Source organism: Plectrocnemia conspersa, unplaced genomic scaffold, assembly GCF_051122295.1.
Source record: "Plectrocnemia conspersa isolate PC_06_02 unplaced genomic scaffold, ASM5112229v1 ptg000004l, whole genome shotgun sequence".
In the NCBI taxonomy this organism is placed as follows: domain Eukaryota; kingdom Metazoa; phylum Arthropoda; class Insecta; order Trichoptera; family Polycentropodidae; genus Plectrocnemia; species Plectrocnemia conspersa.
Genome location: NW_028277168.1, coordinates 10030295 through 10054083, shown reverse-complemented (window position 1 = coordinate 10054083; position 23789 = coordinate 10030295). Strand labels below are relative to the sequence as shown.

The following is a 23789-nucleotide window of genomic DNA, read 5'->3' as shown; positions in this document are numbered from 1 at the left end:
TAAAGTGGGACACCAACGTGGGAAACCTTTTAACAGCTGCAGTCATAAAGTACTGTCATAACTCAGATTAAAATATCAGTCGTCTCAATAAAATATATGTGTATTTAGAATTGCCCTAAAAGCGGCTGTTTTTAATCTACTGTCAACAACAATTTGTTTCAAAAAAACTCACCACCCTTTTATAATTGGTTCCAGCAAAAACTTCAAAATCTTTTATGTTATAAATACGGGAACGCAGACAACTGAGAATCACTTCCCCTCAGACACTTCGTCTGAGAACTAGAGATTTATTATAATTTTATCAACTTCAAAGTTCAATGTATCCGAATTTCAAGATCCCTTAACACTTGCACTGCAACTAAGAGAGGGTCGGCTTAACTTGAAGACCAACAAAGATCGCAAGTGCCGCCGCTTCTCTCTTCATATTCACGTCTGGAATCTAGAGTGAACCCGCACTAAAAAAGCTAGAGACTATGTATACATCCACAATTTATATTAACAAAAATAAAAATGCTGACTCAAAGGCCAGTTCGAAATATAACTTAATACATATAAATAATAGTTTATTGTATTTATAATCAATCATAAATATGTATAAAAATATATTTTAAAGTATTGTTAAAATTATATTTGCAATAATTTGACAAAAAAAATGTGACCTTACACAGGCAAATTAAATTAAAATTAACATTTTCTTTGCTTTCACTAAAAACTCTATTTTTGAATACTTATTATTGTACATGACATACGTTAAAATTTTCAGCATTTATGTACGTGAAATTTCCCACAAATTCTTGTCAAATGTATTGCGAAAGCCCTCTCAAATTATGAATATGAAAGACGGCATTTGACATGAATTAATTTTGCAGCGTTTATTTCTCCCTCGTTTCTACATATTTTTTCAATGTACATCAGCGAAAGAAAATAAACCCATGATAATACCGGAATTGCTTCTTCCATAATATAATATTTCTCTTGGAGATGAAAAATATGTACTGAGAAGCTTCACCTTCTTAGAATTCCGGAGCCCGGGAGAGAAACACTACAGCAACTCGCATAACGTATCTTCTTATATGCATACATGTATGTGCGTACAATATTATATAATTCCATACTCTATATTTTTCATGTTTATATAAACGTTACTGCTTATATTATGTTATATAATAATTAGTTTAATCCTACACTCCTGTGTACACGTGTAGGTCGCGCTGCACGTATTCCACGTTGAAAATCTTAAAAACGTTTCAAGCTTTCGTGCTTTTCTTTAGATTTATATCACGAACAGGTACACATACAGGTACACATGTTGTTAATTATTAAACGATTTTTAATAATTAACAACATAAATGAAATGTATTGCGAATTTTTAAACTTTATTTATTTGAGAAGCTTTGGACATACGCCCATTGTTATTTTATATAAACACATTTATAAAAAAAATATTCTGCAATATTCATAGTCCAATATACGAAGGGTCTAAAAATGCAAAAAACCTGAGTATTTTACATTAATAGAGTATCATTCGTCCGTTTTATATTTAACCTTTAACCTCGTGTGTTATTTTCAATAATATAAAAATGTTTTGATATTTATAACTCAGTTTATTATTGTTGAGCTTGTTTTCATTCCAATACCCTCATATTATATTACAATAATATTAATATGTATTATGAATACACAGGGTATAATAACATATGAAGCGTATCTTTAGTTACGTTCTAACAGACATCTAAAGGATGATGCATGAATCTGTATATCTCTTGTGTTTTTACAATACAACAAATATAACATCGTTCGATATATAATATTTTTATAATAATGTATTATATATATATTACATATATTCAATATGCTTAAGTAAGGAAGAAGATTTTCTATGCATATCGCTAAAGTTTGCAATAAGCATCAAAGATGCTCGGCTTTATTGTGCGGAGCGCGTGTCACTTTTATCATTTATTGGCAATTCTCATTCTGTGCAATACGTTAATTCATAGCGTCCTTAAATATGATTATATTGTCTGGAATCTAAGTGAAGCAAAGTACTTCTTAAATAATTCAAAGAAACATCTAAGAGGTCGTATACGTATTTGTATCCTAGTGCCTTTTTACTTGGAGCTTTGGGATACAATTCACTTTGAAGTTGCTAAGGCGTGGTGTCAACAATTCGTGAATACTCGGCGATTTTCGGCTGCGAGCTTTAAAGTGCCCTATAGAGTCGCAATCTCGTCCCTTATTGTTGCCTGTCGTAGCCAGGAAATAATATATCGTTTTATAAAAACACTAATCAATTTTCTAAGAGAGAATAGCGAATATTATTATTTATAAGCTAATAAAAATATTGTTTCTAAAACAAGTTTATATATGGTCCCCTTTTAAAATTGTAAATCTTACAATTTTTTTAATATAATTTTCGTTTTATTTTTAAATTTTATTTATTTTATACACTTTCTGGATTGATAGTGCAGCAAGGGCATTAAGTGCATCATAGGAAATCAAATTTCTCGTATGTATTTGATGCGATTCAACGACCTGAACGAACGTTCAACATTAGCTTTAGACACATTCGTGTTAAGACTATTTCTACCAATTTTAAATCTTGTACAAGTTTCAAGTTTTAGAATAATCTTTTAATGTAATCATTTTTTATGATCAATTTAATTGTTTTTTAAAAACTGTTTTAATAAATTCCTAAATATTTTGGTATGTCCAATTATGGTTTTAATTTCAAATATCATAAGGGAATAACAATATTTTCATATTTCCAAAGTATCGGGTTTTGTAATAAGAAATTACATTTTTTGTCTTCCACTGGAATTAATGTATAATTATCAATCGGAGTTTGATAAGTCTTTTAAAGAGATTTGATCTTTTCATTGAGCAATGTTTCAAAATGTTATAGTGCTTGTTCAGCTGTTATATATCAAATTCATCGTCACTTCCTTAAACATCCATTATTATATCGTCATTCGTAATTATATGGAAACAATTATATATAAGATAATTTCTAAAAGTAAATCAATATATGTATTTATAAATAATTAAAACACAGATTACTAATTCTGTTTTACATAATTTAGTAATTTACTAGCTTGAAAATACATCAAATGTGTAAATTGAGTTATCAAATACAATTTCGATTTTATAAATACATGTGCATGTGCCAGATTACGTGCTACGACTAGACCGCATATATGCTTGTTAGGACCAAAAATATTCACTGACTTCTTAATAGTCACTTTTTAATTATTTTGACAGCCAAAAAAGGTTGCCGAGACCTGGTGTAGACTAACATTATTATTTGAGTTTAAATGCTAACGCTAAAAAAAAACAGACACACAATATTAAGTAACAATTATGCACAATTAGAGCATATGATCCTGTTTCATCCTATATCATAAAAATATAGATACCCTTTGAAGGAAAAAATCAGTTTAAGACCAATAACTGTCAAGTATCGCGCTATTCAGTCCTAACAGCTCGCTGTTCGTCCATGTCCCGATGAAAAATTTTACAATAAACTTACACTCGTAAATTAAAGATTATTTAGTTATTTGCACAAGTTGAAAATTCGATATTACTAAAATGTGTTTACCAGAAGTTTTTTTACCATTAATAAATATAAATTGGCAAAATTAGCCCGAACACAAGGCCAATAAATGCATTTCAAGTTTTGTCGACGTAAGAATGCAACGCTTGGAATACGATGTCGACACATGTCGACTTACGAGCACAAAGGGTTAACTATATTCGAAAGACACAAAAAATTACAAAGACATTACCTTATCCTTCGGCGTGATGGGTAGGGTAGTGGGGGCGGGGCGCATCGGCGCGGCGACGGTAAGGACGCCAGCGCCGCGCCGCGCCGATGCAACTAAACACCATTATAAACACTAATTTGAATTATACACTGCTTAATTCTAACACATACATAAATTACAACATCACTTTATAATTAAAAACATCGAAAGGGATATTATTATAAAAACACTTATTCGACAAAAATGTAACGAAACAGTTTACGCGACAATTGACGCATAGCTACTGATTTTTTTTTAAATATTTCGAGATGCGTCCAAACAAGTTCAATGTTATGCTTCATGGCTAATAAACCATAAGGATTAAAAATACAAAATGTCATGCACCTCAGATTACAAAAAATATATTTTTTATCAAAGGTTGATAATTTGTCTAGTTTTAAAATATTTATCTTTAATTCGAATTATTTTAATGCAAGTTGTTTGCTTAATTTAATGCGAGAGTGACACGAAGGTCACCTTTGTAATAATGTTGACCTTCTAAAAGTATACTGTCGAAGATTTATTTATATGAAAATGACGTTCTTCCGTTGAAAATAGTGAAAAAAAATGTTATTACATAGTGATAATATGTGAAAAAAAATATATATATATATATCGAATTTTCAGCAATTGCCGTCAGCTTTAACCAATAGTGAACACATTGAAGCCGAACTCCATACCGTGAGCTTCATAAGATTCTCATTTAGTCTGGACGAAGTACCGTTACACGAAATAGCATGCTTTATCTCTTTCTTCGTTGCATGCGACACCCCCCTCCCCCACTTTCATTTCTAGGGGGTCGGCGTCAGTACTTGATTGATAAATGAATAAATTTGATTAACCTATAATACCACTAACTTCATTCCATTATTTTACTACTTATGTATCTGATTTTTTAATTTTGGGCAGAATTTCAACGATCTTTTAAATAAATATAATTATTATAGTCATTATTAAATGTGTTCCTACTATTGTTGTTACCAAAAGCAATAAAATATTTGAATTTATTATAAGAAAAGAGCATTATTATATAATAAAAATAAAATGGTAAATATTTATTTAGAAGCGCAACACCCCCACGGTGTATGGCTGAGAGGCAAATAGTAGTGGATTCTAATTAGAATGTAATGGTAATGCAAACCGTTGAGCTCGATAGGGAATCTTATGATGCATACCGCGAAAGCCGCGCTTCAGTTAAATGGTTTTAAATAAAAACCTCTACGGACGACAGAAAAGAAAACCAAAAAAAGACGAAAAACTATACAAAGGACACGTATAGTTGTAATTTATTATTATTATTTACAATTTGTATTTAAATTTTGCCTTTAATTAGAACAATCAATAATATAAACTTGATTTGCTATAAAAAAAACTAGTTATAATTTATTTTTAAATATATTTTTTGTTGCAAAAATATATATTTGTGCTGGCAAAAATGTCATTATTTATTGCAAAATTTGATTTTGTGCTTTACTATAATAATAAAAAATACTAAACATTTAGTTTTTGCAGTCTTATAATATAATATATAAAAATATACATTTTTAATTTAAAGCTCAAAACCTAGCTTTATATTAATAAACTACAAAATCCATATCATTAAAATCTTTAAGAGATATTAAAAATGAGAATATATATGTATTTAATAGCATCAAGACAAATAAAGTGCGGTGACCTCCCTGGTTTGGTCGACGACCCAAGATCAACTGTCCAGCGTGGTTCAAAACTCTTATTAGCCCCTGGCAAATATTTTGAAAAAAAAATATTTTGGCAAAGTAAAATTGTTTAAAAACTATGATTTTTTTACATACAATATAAAAGAAACGAGACCTTATTTGGAGAAAAACTAGTGATACCACTAGTTATAAATATCCAACAGATTTAATCGTAAAATAACATCGTCAATTCACGGGCCACTTGAGTTCAAAAACCCTCTAATTCTGTTGAAAAAAAGTTGAAAAAATCATTCGCCGAACACCGTTTCACTTTTATCTATGGGGATATTAAAAATTAATATATAAAACATAGCACAGATCACCCTTTGCTTTCTACGGATGTTTTATTTAATAATATTATATTACATATCACAATATTTTATACGCATAATACATATAACATGTTCATATTAAAACGAATAATAAAAATGTTATATGGTCAAACAAACATTTCTCTTACGACGTCTGTTTATGAAACATTATATTGTATATCGTTATAATAAATATGTAAAGATACATACAGTGAAAATAATAATGTGTATATCATATAATATATGTATTATATAATATTTATTACATTTTCAACTATATAAATTATTATATATTAATATTCAACTATATAATTAATACCCATCAACATCTCATTAAAACCGCCTCTTTCTAAAAATAAAGTTCTTGAGAGCCCTGCGAAACTGCATTATAAACTTTAACTGCCAGTTTTGCAGTGCTGTTCGCTCGTCTTCTGTCCGAACTTTTTTTGCTTCTTATCTCTTAATAGTTTTCCCTGCATCGCAGACTTGAATTTAAATCTATCTTTGTAATTGGACTTGCACATACCCGAACGCAAGTTACGGCACTATTCGGTTCACCGACGTCACTTGTTCCAATTTAATTTTCCATGTGTGCGTCCACACGCATACTATGTGCGTTAAAGCGGTTAAAAGGGCTTCAACATAGGGACGCCTGTGGATCTGTAAAATGAAGATAAATTGGCGAGTCTCCCTCAAATTGCTCCATAAAATTTGTTTGAACCCCAACCCGCAGGACGCGTGACCTTAAATTATGGGACCTCAATTACGCAAAGTCGCTTTCATATGTCTCCTATTTTGATTAAAACCCCCATGAAAAAAATACGCATTGTACTGCTCCTGTAAAATAAAATTATTATCGCTAATAAGCCCGGTGAAGCCTTCGAGCTTAATCCGCTTAAGACCGAGACCACCTTGGAATGTAATGAAGGGTTTAAGCTTTCATGGTAATTGGCATTCGGCATACATATTTGAACAGAACGCTTTCGTGTGTAATGTCTAATGAACACATCAAATGAACACGTCTGGTTTATAAATTAATATTCGGGTTTATCCTTGATTATGACTGACAATCAACAATCTAATTCCAAGATAATAATCAGTGTTTTTTTATTTGTTTTCAGGTCAATCGAACTTCTTCTTCGGTCAACCATCAGACAATAGATTCGTACCAAGTTTTCAAAACAACGCCCAAAATGGTGGTTCGTTTTTCGACCAAAACAGGTTTAACAATCAATATCGTCCGAATATACCAGACTATACGCAACAGATCTACTCTGACTCTAGATTCAACGTTGGAAGACAACCAGCTTCCCCGTTTCAGACGCAAACAGGAAGAGGTCAAACATCAACCCAATTTTTTCTCAATCATGCCGATTTTGCTCCATTCCAACAATCAGATTCATTAAAATCGAGCAGACCTACCAGCTTCCATACCAGTAATCATCCTGCCTCGACAAAAAGACCAGAGTACTCACAATTCGCCCCAACTTCCCATAACCACGACCCTTCTAAACCAGAAACCTTCCTAGGACAAATAACAATCAACAACCCATTCCCAGAAACGCCTAGAGAACTCGAAGCTTTTAACAGTGCTAGATTAAGACAACCAAATCACAACACAAAAATTCTACGCACAAATCCTCTTGACAGCCTGGACTTCCAACCAGGTTTTCCGAATCCAGCCGAGCCTGTCAATCAAGACTTGTACGAATACGACAACACAAAGCCGACCACATACAACCCGACCAAGATCGATTTTTCATCAAAAGTAAAACCCGGAAAGCTGATTTATAATTCAAGACCCGGTTACTTTGACTCTCAGAAGCAAAATAACCGTAACAAGCCGATTTCAGACAGCGACGAGAATTACTTCAACAGCAACGAAAACAGCTTCTCAAACAATAGAAACAGATTCAAGCCTAAAGGTACGTCGACCACCACGCCTTATCCGGCAACAGACAGAAAAAATAGATTTTCACCGTCGACAAAGCCGCCGATGAAAGCTCAATCATATAATCTGAGATCAAATAAGGTGGGATTTGTTCCGAATAAACCTCAATATACGTCCACCACTGAATATAAGCCGCTGTTCGATCTAGAGCCATTGTTGGAAGACGAAATACCTGAGGCTAAATACTTTGGAGACACTTTGAGAAGTCACTCAAATGGTTCGGAAGACGTTGAAGTAATAAAATCGGCTGAAATTACAACACTCCCTTCAATCTCGAGCACTAGTGAAGTAATTGAAAATATACCTACAACTTTACCAACACCTATCGAAACGCAAAAACCAAATATAGTCGAGGATAATTCTAACGAGCATGAAGAGGAGCAGTACGACTACACCACGCAGAATCCAAATAATTTTGATGATCAAGAAGTTAAGCCGTCTTCTGATTCATCCATAATATCAAGTAACAATGAGCAAGCGCATAATGCGACTAATGTAATCGAGAATCCCGAACCGACCGAATATTACGACGAAGAAACCGAATACGTTGATGAAAACGAAGAAGTATACGATAAAAATACTAAACCACTTCCATCTGCAGAAACGAACGCCGACGATCAAGAGATTGTGGAATATGAAGAAAATGTCGATGATAACGTATCGCACAATGATGATTCATTAGTCACGAATGAAGAAACGTTTGAGGTTTTAACAATGAAACCAAAACCAGTGATGGTTAAAGATGATAATTTCAAGGGTTTCGTTGATAGCGCGTTGATAGATAATACTGAACCTCCGTCATTCGTTACAGAACAATATGTAAAACCAAATCTAGAAGAAATAAAGACTACAGTTGACTATATCACGACTGAACCACAGCCGATTTTATTGGGTGAAGAAATCGTTTCTGTCGTAACAACCAAGAGTGTCGTCAATGGAACTTTCAAGATACCAGATCAAGAATTTACGAAAAGTACAACTCAAATGTCAGCGACTACGGAAAGAACAGATTCGTCTGAACAAACTTCAAATGTTACAGAGAGTTGGGTAGTTGTGGCTTCAGTGCAAACCAGCAGAAGCGTATCGGGAGCTAGATTCTTACCCTTCCCTTCTGTGTCACAAGAGGAGAAAAAAGTTTTAGACTTAGATGACCTGGAAAAATCTGAAGTTACCACTAAAAGCGCAGAGAACTCTCCCGAAACCACAATTCTTTTTGACGAAGACACAACAGAAGTCACAAGCAAAGCACCTCAATCCACAGAAAGCATAATCGATAAATTAGATCGAGTACAATCTGAATTATCGAGCGGATTTTTATCTGGTGGTTTCAAAGGCGGCGAGCAAGATTTCCCAGTATTGACTGAAATGCCTCATGAGAATATAACCAAAGAAGAGATCACAACTCCTCAGCCTCCTTTGAAAATTTTCACCGTCAAAAGCACAACAACTACGTCCACCACCGAACGAGCACCGCCAGAACCGCTTCCAGTCACGATAAAAAGATTCTCACCATATGCGAGACCTACGACGACAACTCAAAAGCCTAAAGCTAAAGCTGCTGCTTTTGATACCATAAAAATGGACGACTTGTCAGGATTTTTGCCCCCTGGATTCAAGGCGAGGCCTAGTTTCAAAGACAAGAAGATAACAACGTCGACCACAGAAGAGCCGGAAAGCACTGGGAAATCATCTAATGACGTCAGCGCAATCAAAAACAAACTTAAAATTCAAGACGATATATCAGCACTGTTACCTAAAGGTTATGTGACGCCGAAAACTGAAAAACCATTCTCATTAGACGACCTATTCAAAAATATTAAAACGGATGAATTATCTAAATTCTTACCGTCTGGATATAAACCTTCAGTTGAAGCTAAATCTACAACGACCGAAAAACCCAAGAAATCTGGAATATTAGCAAAGGCTGAACCAGTCGATATATCTTCGTTATTGCCCAGGGGATATAAATTATTGACTACGACCGAAAAGGTACAAGAAGAAAAAACACCCTTGGCGAATACTAAACAAGTTGATTTATCAGCTTTCCTGCCTCCCGGTTTCAAGCTGAAACCAGAAAAAGAAAACAAAAATGAAAGTGTTCCATTACCGAGTATTAAACAGGGCGATATATCTGCATTCCTTCCACCTGGATTCAAACCGACAGAAGCAGATAAGAGTACGACAGACGAAAATACGACCACTACCAAGCCAAGTCCAAAAGCAGCTGGTGGATTTAAAGTGGTATTCCCGTCCAGACCGGGCGCTGGAAAACCCGGAAAAAGATTGACTACTTCTAAACCAGCTAATCATGAAGGTGCTATGAGTTCTGGAGTTTCGCTGCCATCTATACATAAAGGGTGGCCTATTAGGTATTTATTTGTATATACCTTTTATTATATATTTACAATATCCAATACTTCAATTTTATATTTTATAGAGTTACAACTGAGTTCACTGGATGGCCGACGCCTTCAACGACGCCATTTTCAATAGAAAAGTTGCTTGAAGATCAAAGGGCAGCTACTGCAAATCATCAAGAAGAAGCTTCAGTTGAGATTTCAACCACAAGTCCAACAACTACCACAACCATAGCTCCAACATCAGCTCCAACCACAGCTCCTACTACACCTGGTGTTTGTGGAGCTGAATGTGATTTGGCTGCTACCATAAAGATTGTCGGAGGTATTATTTTTTTAATTGCTTAAAATAATTAGTATTAATTAATCCTAAAAATAATAATTATATTAATAAAGGCAATTTGTATTCCAAATTTTTATCATTCTTGATGGCTTACATGTATGCAATAAAATATAATAAAAAATTCAACGTGATTCACCGCACAGATTTCGTAACGAATCTGTGTGTTAAGATACAAATTCAATCATCACACAGAAAATATAAGCACAAAAGCTTCCAATAAAATGGGATTTGTTTTTTGCTATTGTCATTATTGACATGAATCAATATCCAATGTAATATATAAACATACACGTATGACCGCCTAAACGTATGAGCAGCTGGGTATATGAAATATAATAATATTATACACACATAACAGCTATCACTGACCATACAAATTCGTAATTAATAATAAAAAAATCTCATAGCAACAGAAATTTTAAATAAAACATATGTTTTCAAAAAACATTGCACAAAGTCAGCGTGTACACTAATTCTCAAACATAATTAGTAAATTGAAACTATGAATAAAAATTTACTTTACTCGCCACTGTTGGTCTCACAGTGTATTTTATTATATAAAAATATTTCTAAATGAGGAAGCAAATAATTTATAATTAATTACCAAACTTTCAGTCTGTGTGGTTAATACTTACTTAAAGGTATTCATTATATCTGATTGACTTGCCCAGTTGGTACTAATTTACCCCCATTGTATCGCATTGGGCTTACGCCTGTCAAGTTTCAATGGAAGATTAAAAAAATACTACTTATTTATATTTCCAATAAAATTCTGGCAATTACCTACTTAAATATGAATCTTTAGTGCTGTATCAATCTGTATATCTTGAACAACCTTACAGAGATTAAGTGCTAATTAATTCAAATTAAAACAATTTTCTTCCCTTCAGGTGTTAAATGGGTACCAGAACTCCTAGATCACAACACAAAGGAATGGCAGTTGTTGGCAAATGAAGTATCTAGAGAGGTTTGTAATCTAAATATTAATATTAAAATTAAATCCATACATATATTAATAAACTATTAATATTTTTTCAGCTTGACGCTGCATATTCAAAGTCACCTTTGTTGAAAAAGTGGTACAAGGGAATACGCATCGACGGTTTCAGCAAAGGATCAGTACTCGTAGATTACTTTGTTGAATTGAACGAAATCAATGAAAAGATTAATACAGGTGAACTCAAAAAGATCTTCCACAATTCTCTGAACGAAGCAAGACCTGGAAGTGTTTACCAAGAAGTAGTCAAAGAAAACAAGCAATTGGAAAAGATAACCGGTAGAAAGATAGACGGTTACGATCAAGATCAGATGATGGGCGATGAACCATACGAAGATAGGCTTGATATAGCTGAACCAGTGAAAGAAAGAATAGACTTGTCGCTGGGCAAGTTAGAGATTGGAAAATTCATACTAGATCCTATATACACAGAATTCATAGGTTAGTAAATATACTAGAATACATTAAATTTATAGCACATTATATGATGTATTAATTTGTTCTTGTAGTGTTGCCAAAACGAATCGAACCAACAAGTAGTTATTCAGAGGAATTAGTGCCACAGTGGGGTATCGCCGTTATAGTTATAGCTCTAGCCTCGCTTTTGTTTGTTGTCATATTCGGTGTAACTGTGGTATGTACACACATTCTTATATATGTTTTATTATTCGTTTATGTGTTGAGATTATGTAAACATTTGTACGTTTTTGTTTTAGCTTGTCAACCGACAAAAGAGTGCTAAAGCGAAACAGCCAATACCGTTGAGCGAGGACATGCTGAGAGAATTGGATAAATCTCATATGGGTGGTCCTCAAGATGATGTTTATATGCAAGATCATGAGCCACCTTATCCACCTAGAAACCATAAGGTAAAATAAAAATACAATTTTAAAATTCGCAGAAGATTAGATTCCCTTAATTGAAAGTGATGTCTAAAATAGCCTATATAATATCTGAGTGGTTAAAACTGTAAAACTTGTAAATGATATCTTTTAACAGAGAGGGTCAACAGCAATGTTAGATTCGCTAGCTTATCCCGGAAATCCAGGAGATTCATGGCGCTCCGAATGGGGACCGTATTATAATCAATACCATCAGCAGCACTACGCTCCTGATTCCGGTCGCGGATCGCAAAGCTACACCGGAGGCAATAATTACGGGTAAACTATTTAATATTTTTCACAAACGTCATAAATCTTGAACCATATATTTTACTTCATTTTTTTGACCAGCTACAGTGGTACCCAACTGTATGGATACAACGGCGCTGGCGGCGGCGGTGGTGGAGGCGCCGGAGGTGGAGGTTCACAGAACTATGGCTATTCAGGTGAAGGAGTGAGGACGCTCTACCCGCGTAGAAGATCAGACTTCGACAGCAACTTTTGAAGAGGCTTAACATAGAATAGTGTCGTCACTTTGAGACTTTAACTTAGGAAAATTCCAATGAAATGTGTCAAATTTTAATGAGAGCGTTAAATTTTAAAAGTTTTGTATTTAATTTTAAGTATTATATACCCTCATATAAGCGGAGAACTGAGATGGCTTCGTTCAATATTTTCAATCTGAAAAATTTAACATTAGAGTGACAATTAATCACAAAGTGCTTGAGAGATACAAAATGACACATTTAACGTTAGCTTATACGGGCTAAGTTTAAATGCTTCAATTTGTCTTTATATTAAAGATTATCGACCTTTTTATATCAGAACTATTTGTGATCAATTGTAAAGTGATATGCATGTACTGCTAGGTCCAAAAGTATCCAGCTTGAAATGTTTCAACGTGTGTAAATAAAAAATTACATTTATTTTGTACAGCATCTATCTTTGTCTGCAAAGAATGTTTTAGTCCTATCAAAATCATCTGAATTTTAAGTCATGCTTATTAGCTCTTCTTCATATTTAACGAAGAAAGAACAATCTTTTTAATCAGTTTTTAGATATCTATCATGAGATGATTAGACTGATTCCATGTTATGATATTCTTATTAAAAAATACAGCGAACTTCTATTTTCTAAATTAAACAACGTTAAGAATCTGTAAGTCCACTAAAAGAATATAAGAATGGCCTTTTTAGTTTTAAAATGCATCCCTTTAATAAATTCCACAGTTTATAAAAAAAATATTTGTTAATTCCGAGCAAAGATCGTTATTATCAAATGTAGCTCTTAAGTAATGTCACACCTACATATAAAACATCCTTGTTTAAAGATTTTTATCTGTTTAAATTGGTCTTATAATACAAGATATTTGATAATGATTTGTAATAGGATGTTTTAATCAATTGCTGTGGATGTAAAATTGATAAAAAGTTGATTTAAATATATAAAAATTATATATTTTTTTATTGAGACCGATACTTTTGGACCTGCCTAACAGCTGGAATGGTATATATCACAGGTTGAAAATCTCTAATTATTATGTAAAATTATTAAGAAACTACTGATATACCATAATTATATATTTATTGATTGTGGGTCTGAACAATATTGGCATAATGGTAAATGTGTTAATCTCCTTTTTTATCCTGCCATTAAAATTGTTTTCTATATTTTTTTTAAAATATAAAAAGTATTATTATAGGTGTATATAAACATATACTACTCATGCATATTATAATATTAATACTCATTTTTGAGATTTATAACGTATATAGTCATTATTGATAATTTATTAAGAAGTGTATTCATGAATCAATGTATTTTTAAGTAGGTAAAAAATGATAATATCAAATTATATTATATAAATATATATTATACGAATAAAGTAAAGTGACTAAATCGTGTATATAGGTATTAAATAATAATTATGGTTTTAAATCATGCCAAATATACAACTGACTAGAAATCACGCTCAATTTCAACGATTGATATAATAAAACAATTAAAAAGTATTATCAACTTCTATTTAATGTATATAAATTCAATCGAATCAAAGCTCAAAGTACGCTCGAGTAGTTTAACATAGCTATCCAATATAAACTAGTGTTTTATAGTTAAATGTGCTTATGAACATTTAATAGTCATTTGATGAAATCTTGTTTTCTTATTTATATAACGTGTGCAAGTTGTCAGGATGATGTGATATGTAAATTATTATGTTTTTAAATTGTTTGCGTCATGTCAATGTTAATGTTTAATCAACATTAGGTTAACTCCGGTATGATCCCATAGATTATATGTACAGATAGATTTATGTTTTTAATATAAAATCCTAATTTCATGTAAACTCTGCAATCACAGTGCTAGTTTCAATAATATTTGAAAGATATATGTACAAGCGTAGCTTGATCATTTTAATGTAACGTTTTATATTTATTATTAATTCTAATTATATTACTTTTTAATAATAAGCACCTTGTTTATGTATGGAAATGATGAAATGCACAAGTTTGGAATTATTTGCCATATTTACGTTTTCATCGCAATTCTTCTACAAAATTTCGACAGGCACGAAATTGTAATAATTTAGAAATTATGGATTTGACTACGAAGTAATGTAAATACTCAATTTAATGTCTCAAATAAATTGTTATTTGAAAGCATTGTCGATTTTTTTATTTTTGTAAACACTAAAATTATATCTATTTATGTAAATGACAAATTCAAACTCTGTATTTGTCTATTATACCAAAACTAGAGATCGGCTATACCAATTTTGAACAATTGTATTGAATACTCAAAGGTGTTAAGATATATTCTCTCAGCATACAAATCAGACTGCAGATTAATTAAGAATACTGTAAGTATTGTGCAATATTTTTATTATTGGCAGCAGTTATAATATTTGTACTATAATTATAATAGCATCGTACCTATTAAAAAATCCACAGAGAATATACACGTAATATAAATTAACCAAGAGTTTTCTATATTTATTACCCATGGAAAATATTATTAATTTATAATACAAAAGTATTAAGCTGCTTATAATTATTATTGTATTTTATAAAATGAAACATACTGAAAGAGAATGATAAAACCTCAAACAATGTAGTTGTCATTCATAATTTATAAACAACATTGGCATACCTAGCGGAAAGTCCAACAACTTATTATTAGGTAAGTAGCATAATTCAGTGTTTTCTTTATAACTAAATATGAGCTGCAAAGTAACGTAATAGAAAGTTATGTTTGACATAAATGACAAGAAAATGCTGAGAGAATGAAATTGGTTCTTCTCAAAACTATATAGACAGACTCGAGAAGGTAAAAAGGAAAAGATTGGTTAATAAGGACAGATTTTGTTATCTACCAGTACTATGTTAAATACTTTATTATATGCTACCATGAAAGCCCTTCCCTATAACTTGATAAATAGGGACAGATCGGTACATACACAGGTATAGGTCAGTCAGATTTTCACCACAGCTTGATCGAAACAAATCGGAACTTAAATTCTGCATGTGCAGATGTAAAATAAATCACTTAAGAAAGAAAATTATTATAGTACACAAAGTAATAAATGAATTTCCTTAAAAGAAGCAAGTATAATATCTGTTAAAAATCATAAATGATATTTTTGTACGAATAAATGTTATATTGTGGTGACACCCGACCAGGTAGAAAACACTTACCGCAAATAAGCATTGATGGACGTGATGATGAAGATTTCAAGGGATTAGCATTCTTAAATTAATCATTAACGACAGCCGTACAGTGCCCTCACAAACACAAAAGAATACATATTTCATTGACAAAGTGGACAGCAAGTGAAATGTGCTACCTGGAGATGCTACATGTGGAGATTTAGCAACACGTGCAGTGTTGCTAAATCTCCACATGTTCAAACTACTTTTTTACAAGAAAGATAACAACTCTAATTCCACTTCCAAACCGTCACAATTGATGCACGCATCGAGAGGAGTAAAAGCATACATAGCACACATCATTCACTTCCTATGGGAACCCTCATCAGGAACATTGCCGTTGACTGCCATTCGCCAATCCCGTCTTTTGACCAGTGGGCCAGATTTTTTTTGCTTTCTATGTATATACAATATAATTTTTTCAAATAACATACTTAAACTTCAATAAAGTTCTATGCACCATTTTAAAAGGGCTATGAATGACATCTGATATGCTCTGGCGACCCTAGATCCTTACAATAATATAACCAATGACCAATATAAAATTAAATTATTTTATTATTTATACAATACTTAGCATCCATAAAAAATAATCATATAATTGGTAAATATGTTTACCCAAATTTAAATCCAATAATAAAATATTTATCTCACTTTTAACTAACTTCATGCGTTATAGACGTATCAAGGTGTTACACACATTACATAATCAATATCTGTATTTATTTCCCCCAAAAATATATTTCTACTATCATATATTTATTTATTAAATATAAATTACATTTTGGCGACGAATATTAATTAGACACATGTTGAGCCGCTGCAATAGTATTATATGGTTTATATAGTAATTACAACATGTAGGTGACCGGTGAACGAGGTTGCACCACCCGTTGCGAGTCCGCCAAAGTTCATCAAGAAAATGTCCACGTCACGTCAGTGTTCTTAGAGTGCTGCCAAATTTTTGGCTAAAATAAAACCTAAATAAATACATATATAAATGGGCCTAAATAAATACATATATAAATATTATTTTTATTCTCAATGACATTTCTTGACGTTGCTCAAAAACTATATTGAATTGAATATTTATAAATGCTGTTTCACTTCACGTAAATGAGAATAAAAAACATTAAAAATTAATACAAGGTTATTACATTAGCTTACATCGACCTTAAGCCGGATAAGTATCAGAGTCCAATGCATTGCCTCTCAAATTTTGGATGATTATAATCCATTAATTTCGTCTTTGTTATAATTTATGATCGTTAGAAAAGAATTGTGACGCAAATAGATAGAAGCGTCACCATAGAAATAGTACAATTAATATTGTAAATATACCAATGAAGAGGACCCATTTTATTCTACAGGAAGTAACTAATTTAAAATGGAAAGAATTTGATGCAATTTAGTTTTTCAGCATCATTCGGTCTGCTAAAACTGCTCGACATTTAAAACAAAACAACATAAACTATAAATTTTGTGGAGTGTCGTATATTATATAACATAACAATCGAAGAGCAACTTATTCCATTCAGAAGATAATTTGAAGATTTTTTTTAATAATACTGCTAAAATTAAACCAGCATTTGCGTCTATTCAACAAAAGGTGTGGGTCAATTAAACCAATTACAGCATGTGTAAACGGAAATGCAATCATTGGCTATTTACGTATTTTAGTAATTTATTGCACTAGAAGAATTTCTGCATGCGTTATATAAATATTTCTATATCCATATTGCAACAGGAAGAAAAATATTAATAAAAAGACTTTCGAATAACCTATTATCGCACATGTGTAGTACTAACTGGTATTTTCAAAGCAACGATAATAAAGAAAACAACATTCATTCACAATGGTATAATATATTATTTTATAATATGCATTAACAACTCTAAAATAAACCTTAAACGACACAATATAAACAAATAAAAAATTGTTCATGGCACTGGTGGTGGTTCAATAAAATATGAAATCATAATCAAAACAGAAAATTGATTTAATATTTTATTTACAAACGTTATTCATTATTCAAAAGAAACTTAATAAGAGTTATTTGACGTGTTATAACTATTTGTTTATAACAATCAATTATTTGCATATTTATATTCAATTTTTAGAAGATATTAAATCATATAATATATTGGTTACATACATAAAATAAGTTAAAATATAAAAACTATCTCTTGTTCAAGATTGAGGTAGTCATTTATTGACGATCATAATATCCCTCTTATATTAATATTGTGCATACGAATAAGGGTAAAAATCAATATTTATTTGCCATATTTTTACAATAATTATACAAGTAGCACCATAGAGGAAAATAAAATATTTTAAAACATAATTATTACTGGAATGAAACCATTAAAAAGAATAAATAAAAATTGCAAATGTAAGGCCACAGACCGTAGATTATATGCGTATTCAATCAGAAAAATTAACAATATGTATAAAAAACACATACACATACGCATAACGAACACATTAGTATTTTTCACAAAAGCATTACAACACATACTGGAAGCCAAAGTTAGATCGGTGCAAACGTGCTCAAAATGTTTCATAAAACTTCACAAAAATCAACCATTTTTTTTAATAAATACAGACTAAAAACTGTTCCGTCCTTAACAAGCTATTTTTTTGGCAAAATGTATCCGTTATACGCTAGCTTAAGTATATGTCTACATCGTCTTTACTAATAATTATTATCACGACTTCTGTCTATTCAACGTCACTTACATAATTTAGTCGAATTTATACAATTATTAGTAAACACTGTTCACTTAACACATTTTAAATATGTTTTATATCCGTCTATACAAATCCGCACTCCTAAAATGGCACAGTGAAGTAGAAACCTATTTTATAGGCACAACAGTGCGTAAATGTAAAATAGCGTACTCTCTCAAAACAAGCTCATTATAGTAACAAAATAAAACAATAGATAAATAATTAATTTCATAAAAGAGGTAAATACAAGCATTTAATATCAAAAATAATATTTTAAAATATTCTAACCCATATATGAAGTATAATGCAAATATTAAATAGAAAATGTCTTGTGCTTAAAACACACAATTATAATTATTATCAAAATGCTTTAATAAATTTATAAATGCTGATATAAATAATGAAGAAGAGAAAACTATAAGTTGTAGTCGGAACTTAATTATAAAATAAATGATTATATATGTTCAGTTTTGTATAAAGCTAACTTATGTATATTATCATTTGTGACGTATACACATAGCTATATGTATAAATTGACTATGTTTGAGCTACGTCAAATGCTTTTGTTCCACAAAAGTAAATCAATAGTGTATCATAAAATAAATATGATCCACGATTACTATTGTACATACGTGTCCTTTCAAGGACCCGCCTTTCATTATTCAAGATTAAAAAATCAATAAGTAAATAAATAAAGGCACTTTATATACATATATTAATTATATCCATATAAATATAAGAGTTAATAAAAAGATGTTTCATATTGTGATTCATAATAAGAGATATTTTTAAAGAAAGTAATTATATTATATTATGTTACAACCACCATTGAAAGTTAAAGATTAAAATATCTTTATTCCCGTTTAAAAATACAACTGTATTAAGATAGCGTTGTAGATTAAGATCATATTTGTTTAATTCCAATAAAATCCAATTTAAATCAAATACATGGACACGGATCAATAATAGGCTTGGGACATTTGAATGATTATTATCATTTTTTCAAGAAGTTCAGATAGTAGTATTAATAATTTTTGACAAAATCTTATTGTGGTATAATCACTTAATTAATTCATTCTCAAAATCAATGTACAACGCTATATTAATATGCTATATAATTTAATTCGTGATTGTCAATATCCCATATTTGAATGCATTTTTTCAGCAAAAATTCAAAACATTATATAATAATTACAGCAAATCTTATTTTTTAATTTTTTCATAGGTAATTTTATAAGCTAATAACACTGTGCAACATATTTGTCCATAAAGAGACAATAACCTGATTTATATATAATATAAAATTGCGCCCTGATTTTAAATTTTAATTTTTGTTATTGTAAATTATATTTTAGAAATGTTATGGTTTTACAATAATTGTATTTTTATTATCGATTATTATAGATAATACATTAGTGAAAAAGTGTTTTCAAAAATAAAATTGTTAGCAAAAAAATGTTCAAATCTCTTTGAAGCAAAAAGAAGTTGCACAGTGTTATTATAAAAAATAAGAAATAATTTTTAACCATACAAAAATATATGAAAATACGATAGGTCTTATACTTAATTGTTTCTTTAGGCACTAAAACCTTTTAACTTCCGAATATATACATACATGTAATTGGTGATTTGTAAATTTACATTGAAAAATCAGTAAAATGCATAATATGTCTCATAACAACAAACCAATTGTTAGTAATAAAATAGAAGAGAAAATACAAAACATAATATATTTGTGTTTTGGCTCATTTTATTATCATAAATATTATCGTTTCGAGAAATTTCAAAAGACAAATTCAAGCAAAATTGTTAAGTGCCAAGATTTCAAAAGCACACAATCGATCAAATCGCAAGAGTGAACATTTTAGAATATATAAATTTTAACACTAGTATCGATCGCCATTAGAAACTCAATAATGAATTGTAAATGTATAATATTTGAGCAATGTGCGAATCTATTTCCCATGGTATAACTTTTGTACTATTGCGGTAAGACCCTTATTTTTCTTCCGATCTTCTGTCTGCACATCGGACAGTATTGTTCGATAGCGTCGGAGCATTTCAGACAACAGCACAGATGTCCGCACGGTATGAAGACAATCACAGAATAGTTATCCATGCAAACAACGCATTCCGATTTCAATTCTTCGTTAGTCGCCGGGATTACGGGAACGGCAGTTTCAGTCTCTTCCGAGACAATTTCCATAGGCGGCGCTGTGGGTTCGTGTTCGTCAGAGGGACCTGGCTCTTGGATCTTGATCATTCTGGCATCCACTTCTTCCAAGTAGTATCCGATAGCTTTCAAGATACTGTTCCGATCGCTCGTCAATCTGACGCCAAGCTGTTGGAGCGTGTTATGGTCAACTTGTCGCAGCTCTTGTATCGACGATAACTTTGAAATTAAGAACGGCAAACAATGAATGACGCCTTCTTGTAATAGATAATTTGCGAACGTCGGATCGAGTTGCTTTTGCGCGGACACTACTAGAGTCGGTAAATTGTCTAATAATTGCTGGTAGCGAATGAGCCAGAAGTCCGTAGAAGTCTTCTTCTCTTTTTCCATATCTTGCAACGTTTTAGACAATTGATCTCTCCGCGACTCTTGCTGATCTAATAAATCTACCAACAACAGGGACAGCTGCAATCTCTGCTTTTCTAGATTATCTAAGTTCTCGTTGAATTGTAATTTTCTGCGATCCAGTTCGATCACGGAGAGCTTTCCCAAGTTAGATTCGACGAGCGATATTTCTTGAATCAGACCCCACGATCTGGCATCGCATTTTTCTAATAGAGCTCCGACAGCTGCTTTCTGTACGTTTTCGTCGTTCAATAACTTTTCTACAAAAGTATGTTGCAGGCGATCCCTCGACTTCAACAAATCGCTCAGCTCATAATTATCATTAAGCTCGCGCAAAAGAAACGATTCTTTGACTTCACTTTGCGTTTCGCCGTAGTTCTTCAACGTCTTCTCGTACTCGCACTCTTCGTGCAGCAAGCCCTCCATCGCCTTCAAAGTATCCATCTTCTTAAGATTATCATAATTGGTTCTGCACAACTCCAGCAATCTATCGTGTTCTCTCTGATCGTGTTCCAAAAACTGCTGAATTTGCTGCGGATTAGATAAGCTCATCTGCAACAATTTGATTACAATATGTTCCGTTGCGAATTCTTCCTCTTGTATCTGTCTGATCAGCTTGACCCTTTCGATATCTTTCTCCGATTGTATCTTACTGAATTCAACATCCAATTTTTTCTGTTCTTCGGTGTAGTCTTGCAGAAATTTCTCTCTCTGCTTTTTAGACGCTTCGTGTACTTCGTTTTCTAATTGTTGCAGGTGTTCTTCGTGAGCCTCCCAATCTGCGAATTGTGATCGAGCATTTTTGGTATGATCGGCCGGACTCAGAGCGGCGTATGGACTAAGCAAACATGGCGACGTATCGTCGTCCGATAATTCGACCGGCGATATATACGTTACGTCCGATTGATGACATAAAAATTTCATTATTTGTGCAGTACCCAAACTGAGGATGTCGGCGGATGGGTATATGAAATTGGAAGCGTCTAACGTTATGATGGATAAATTGTGCGCATTGCATAGTTGGTTGGGGAGAGATTTCAGATTAGAATTACCACTGATGGATAGTTTCGATAACTTTTTTAATTGGCCGAGCGTCGTAGGTATAGTTTTGAGTAAATTGTGCGACGCGTCTAGGGTCCTCAATTGGATCAGGTCTCCGATCGCGTCAGGTAAGTATTTGAGTTCGTTGTTGTTGACGTGCAGTTCTCTAAGGTTGGCCAAATAGCGTACTTCATCGGGTAGCTTGTGGAATTTGTTAAAAGCTATAGTCAGTACCTTGATGAGGAAGAGGTCCTTGAGATCGCCCCCGTCTTCCAAGTGCGACAAACTGTTGTTCTGCAGATTAAGAATCTCCTTCCTGAAGACGCGACACAAGGAAAAGATACCGGAGGGAACCGTCCGCAATGCGCATTCGGCTAGATCGAAAGAGGTGTCGGGCGATTCCCTGGCCAGCCACAGCTTGCGCTCCAGCTTAGCTCTCAACTGGTCCGCGTCGCTGCGCCTCCCGAACAGCGACATCTGGAAGCCGCCGGGGGCCGAGCACCCCATTTACGCCGGCCGTCACCTGACACCCGCAGCCATAGACGTTTGGCTCCGCCTGTTGGTACCTCTTGACAGTGTTGACATTTAAATGTCATCACGGCCAAATAATACGGCCATAAACTAAATACACATGTTACTAAAAACTAATTCACTTTCAAACACAATTTAAAAATACACTTTTTTTAATAAATTAATTTTAATCCACAACTTTAGCATTTTTTTCTTTTCATGTGCAATACTTAAAAAGTAACTATTTGAAATTCAATCAAAATTTTTTCATATAATAATTACCATTTGTATTAATTCAAATAAGCATCTTTAGAATCGATTTATTTTTGTTAATTTAACACAACTTTTCTTATATCGATGGTAGAAAATTCTGAAGTTTTTTAGTCGTAGACTTCAAACTGCAAGAAGTTGTCAAAATATTTAAACAAGTGCTAATTTATTGTCGAGATGTTAAACAGTGATTAGGTACATTTTCCGGCTCTATAAAATTCGGCTTTATTATTAATTTTATTTTGAATAAGGTTATTGATTTAAATACATATATAAAATAAGCAGATAAGAGCAACTTTATATGAGTTAAAAACGTGTGGCGATGCAATAAAAACTACTTAAAACCACTAATAAAAAAATAAGCAATCTCCGTTTTTTCGAATTTTAGCTAATATGTGAACAATATTATCCATAAAGCTTTTTATTGATCTGGTATGTTATTTTTTTAAATACACAAAATCTTATTCAAAATCGAAGTCAAAAAATGTACTTTTAATTAAAAAGAACAATCTCCAACACGAGTGAAAAACAAATGGAACAATCTCCACTTTGACCAATCATATGTTGCCATTCGGAAACACGTGACCACTTAAA

General features: G+C 32.2%; 2 protein-coding genes across 6 annotated transcripts in view; one reads left to right on the top strand and one right to left on the bottom strand.

Annotated features, from left to right (window-relative positions):
- LOC148235863 (uncharacterized) overlaps positions 1-13457 on the top strand; it is a 183296-nt gene extending 169839 nt beyond the window's left edge. For 4 of the 5 annotated variants that reach the window (XM_088184447.1, XM_088184448.1, XM_088184444.1 and 1 more), the window contains exons 4-11: positions 6948-10146; positions 10215-10459; positions 11368-11444; positions 11516-11915; positions 11984-12108; positions 12191-12343; positions 12474-12634; positions 12707-13457. In XM_088184447.1, the coding sequence (XP_088040573.1) occupies positions 6948-10146; positions 10215-10459; positions 11368-11444; positions 11516-11915; positions 11984-12108; positions 12191-12343; positions 12474-12634; positions 12707-12860 (4514 nt within the window). In that variant the 3' untranslated portion in view covers positions 12861-13457. The remainder of the gene's footprint in view (positions 1-6947; positions 10147-10214; positions 10460-11367; positions 11445-11515; positions 11916-11983; positions 12109-12190; positions 12344-12473; positions 12635-12706) is intronic. The other variant, XM_088184446.1, reaches the window with a different exon arrangement.
- A 7071-nt stretch (positions 13458-20528) lies between these two features.
- On the bottom strand, positions 20529-22989 carry LOC148235862 (E3 ubiquitin-protein ligase LRSAM1-like). Its single transcript, XM_088184443.1, has one exon. The coding sequence runs from the start codon at positions 22920-22922 to the stop codon at positions 20778-20780; it is 2145 nt and encodes a 714-aa protein (XP_088040569.1). The 5' UTR covers positions 22923-22989; the 3' UTR covers positions 20529-20777.
- Positions 22990-23789: the final 800 nt, after the last annotated feature.

Excerpts from the sequence above, each read along its gene's own strand:
- LOC148235862 (XM_088184443.1), bottom strand. The coding sequence starts at position 22,922 with ATGGGGTGCTCGGCCCCCGGCGGCTTCCAGATGTCGCTGTTCGGGAGG.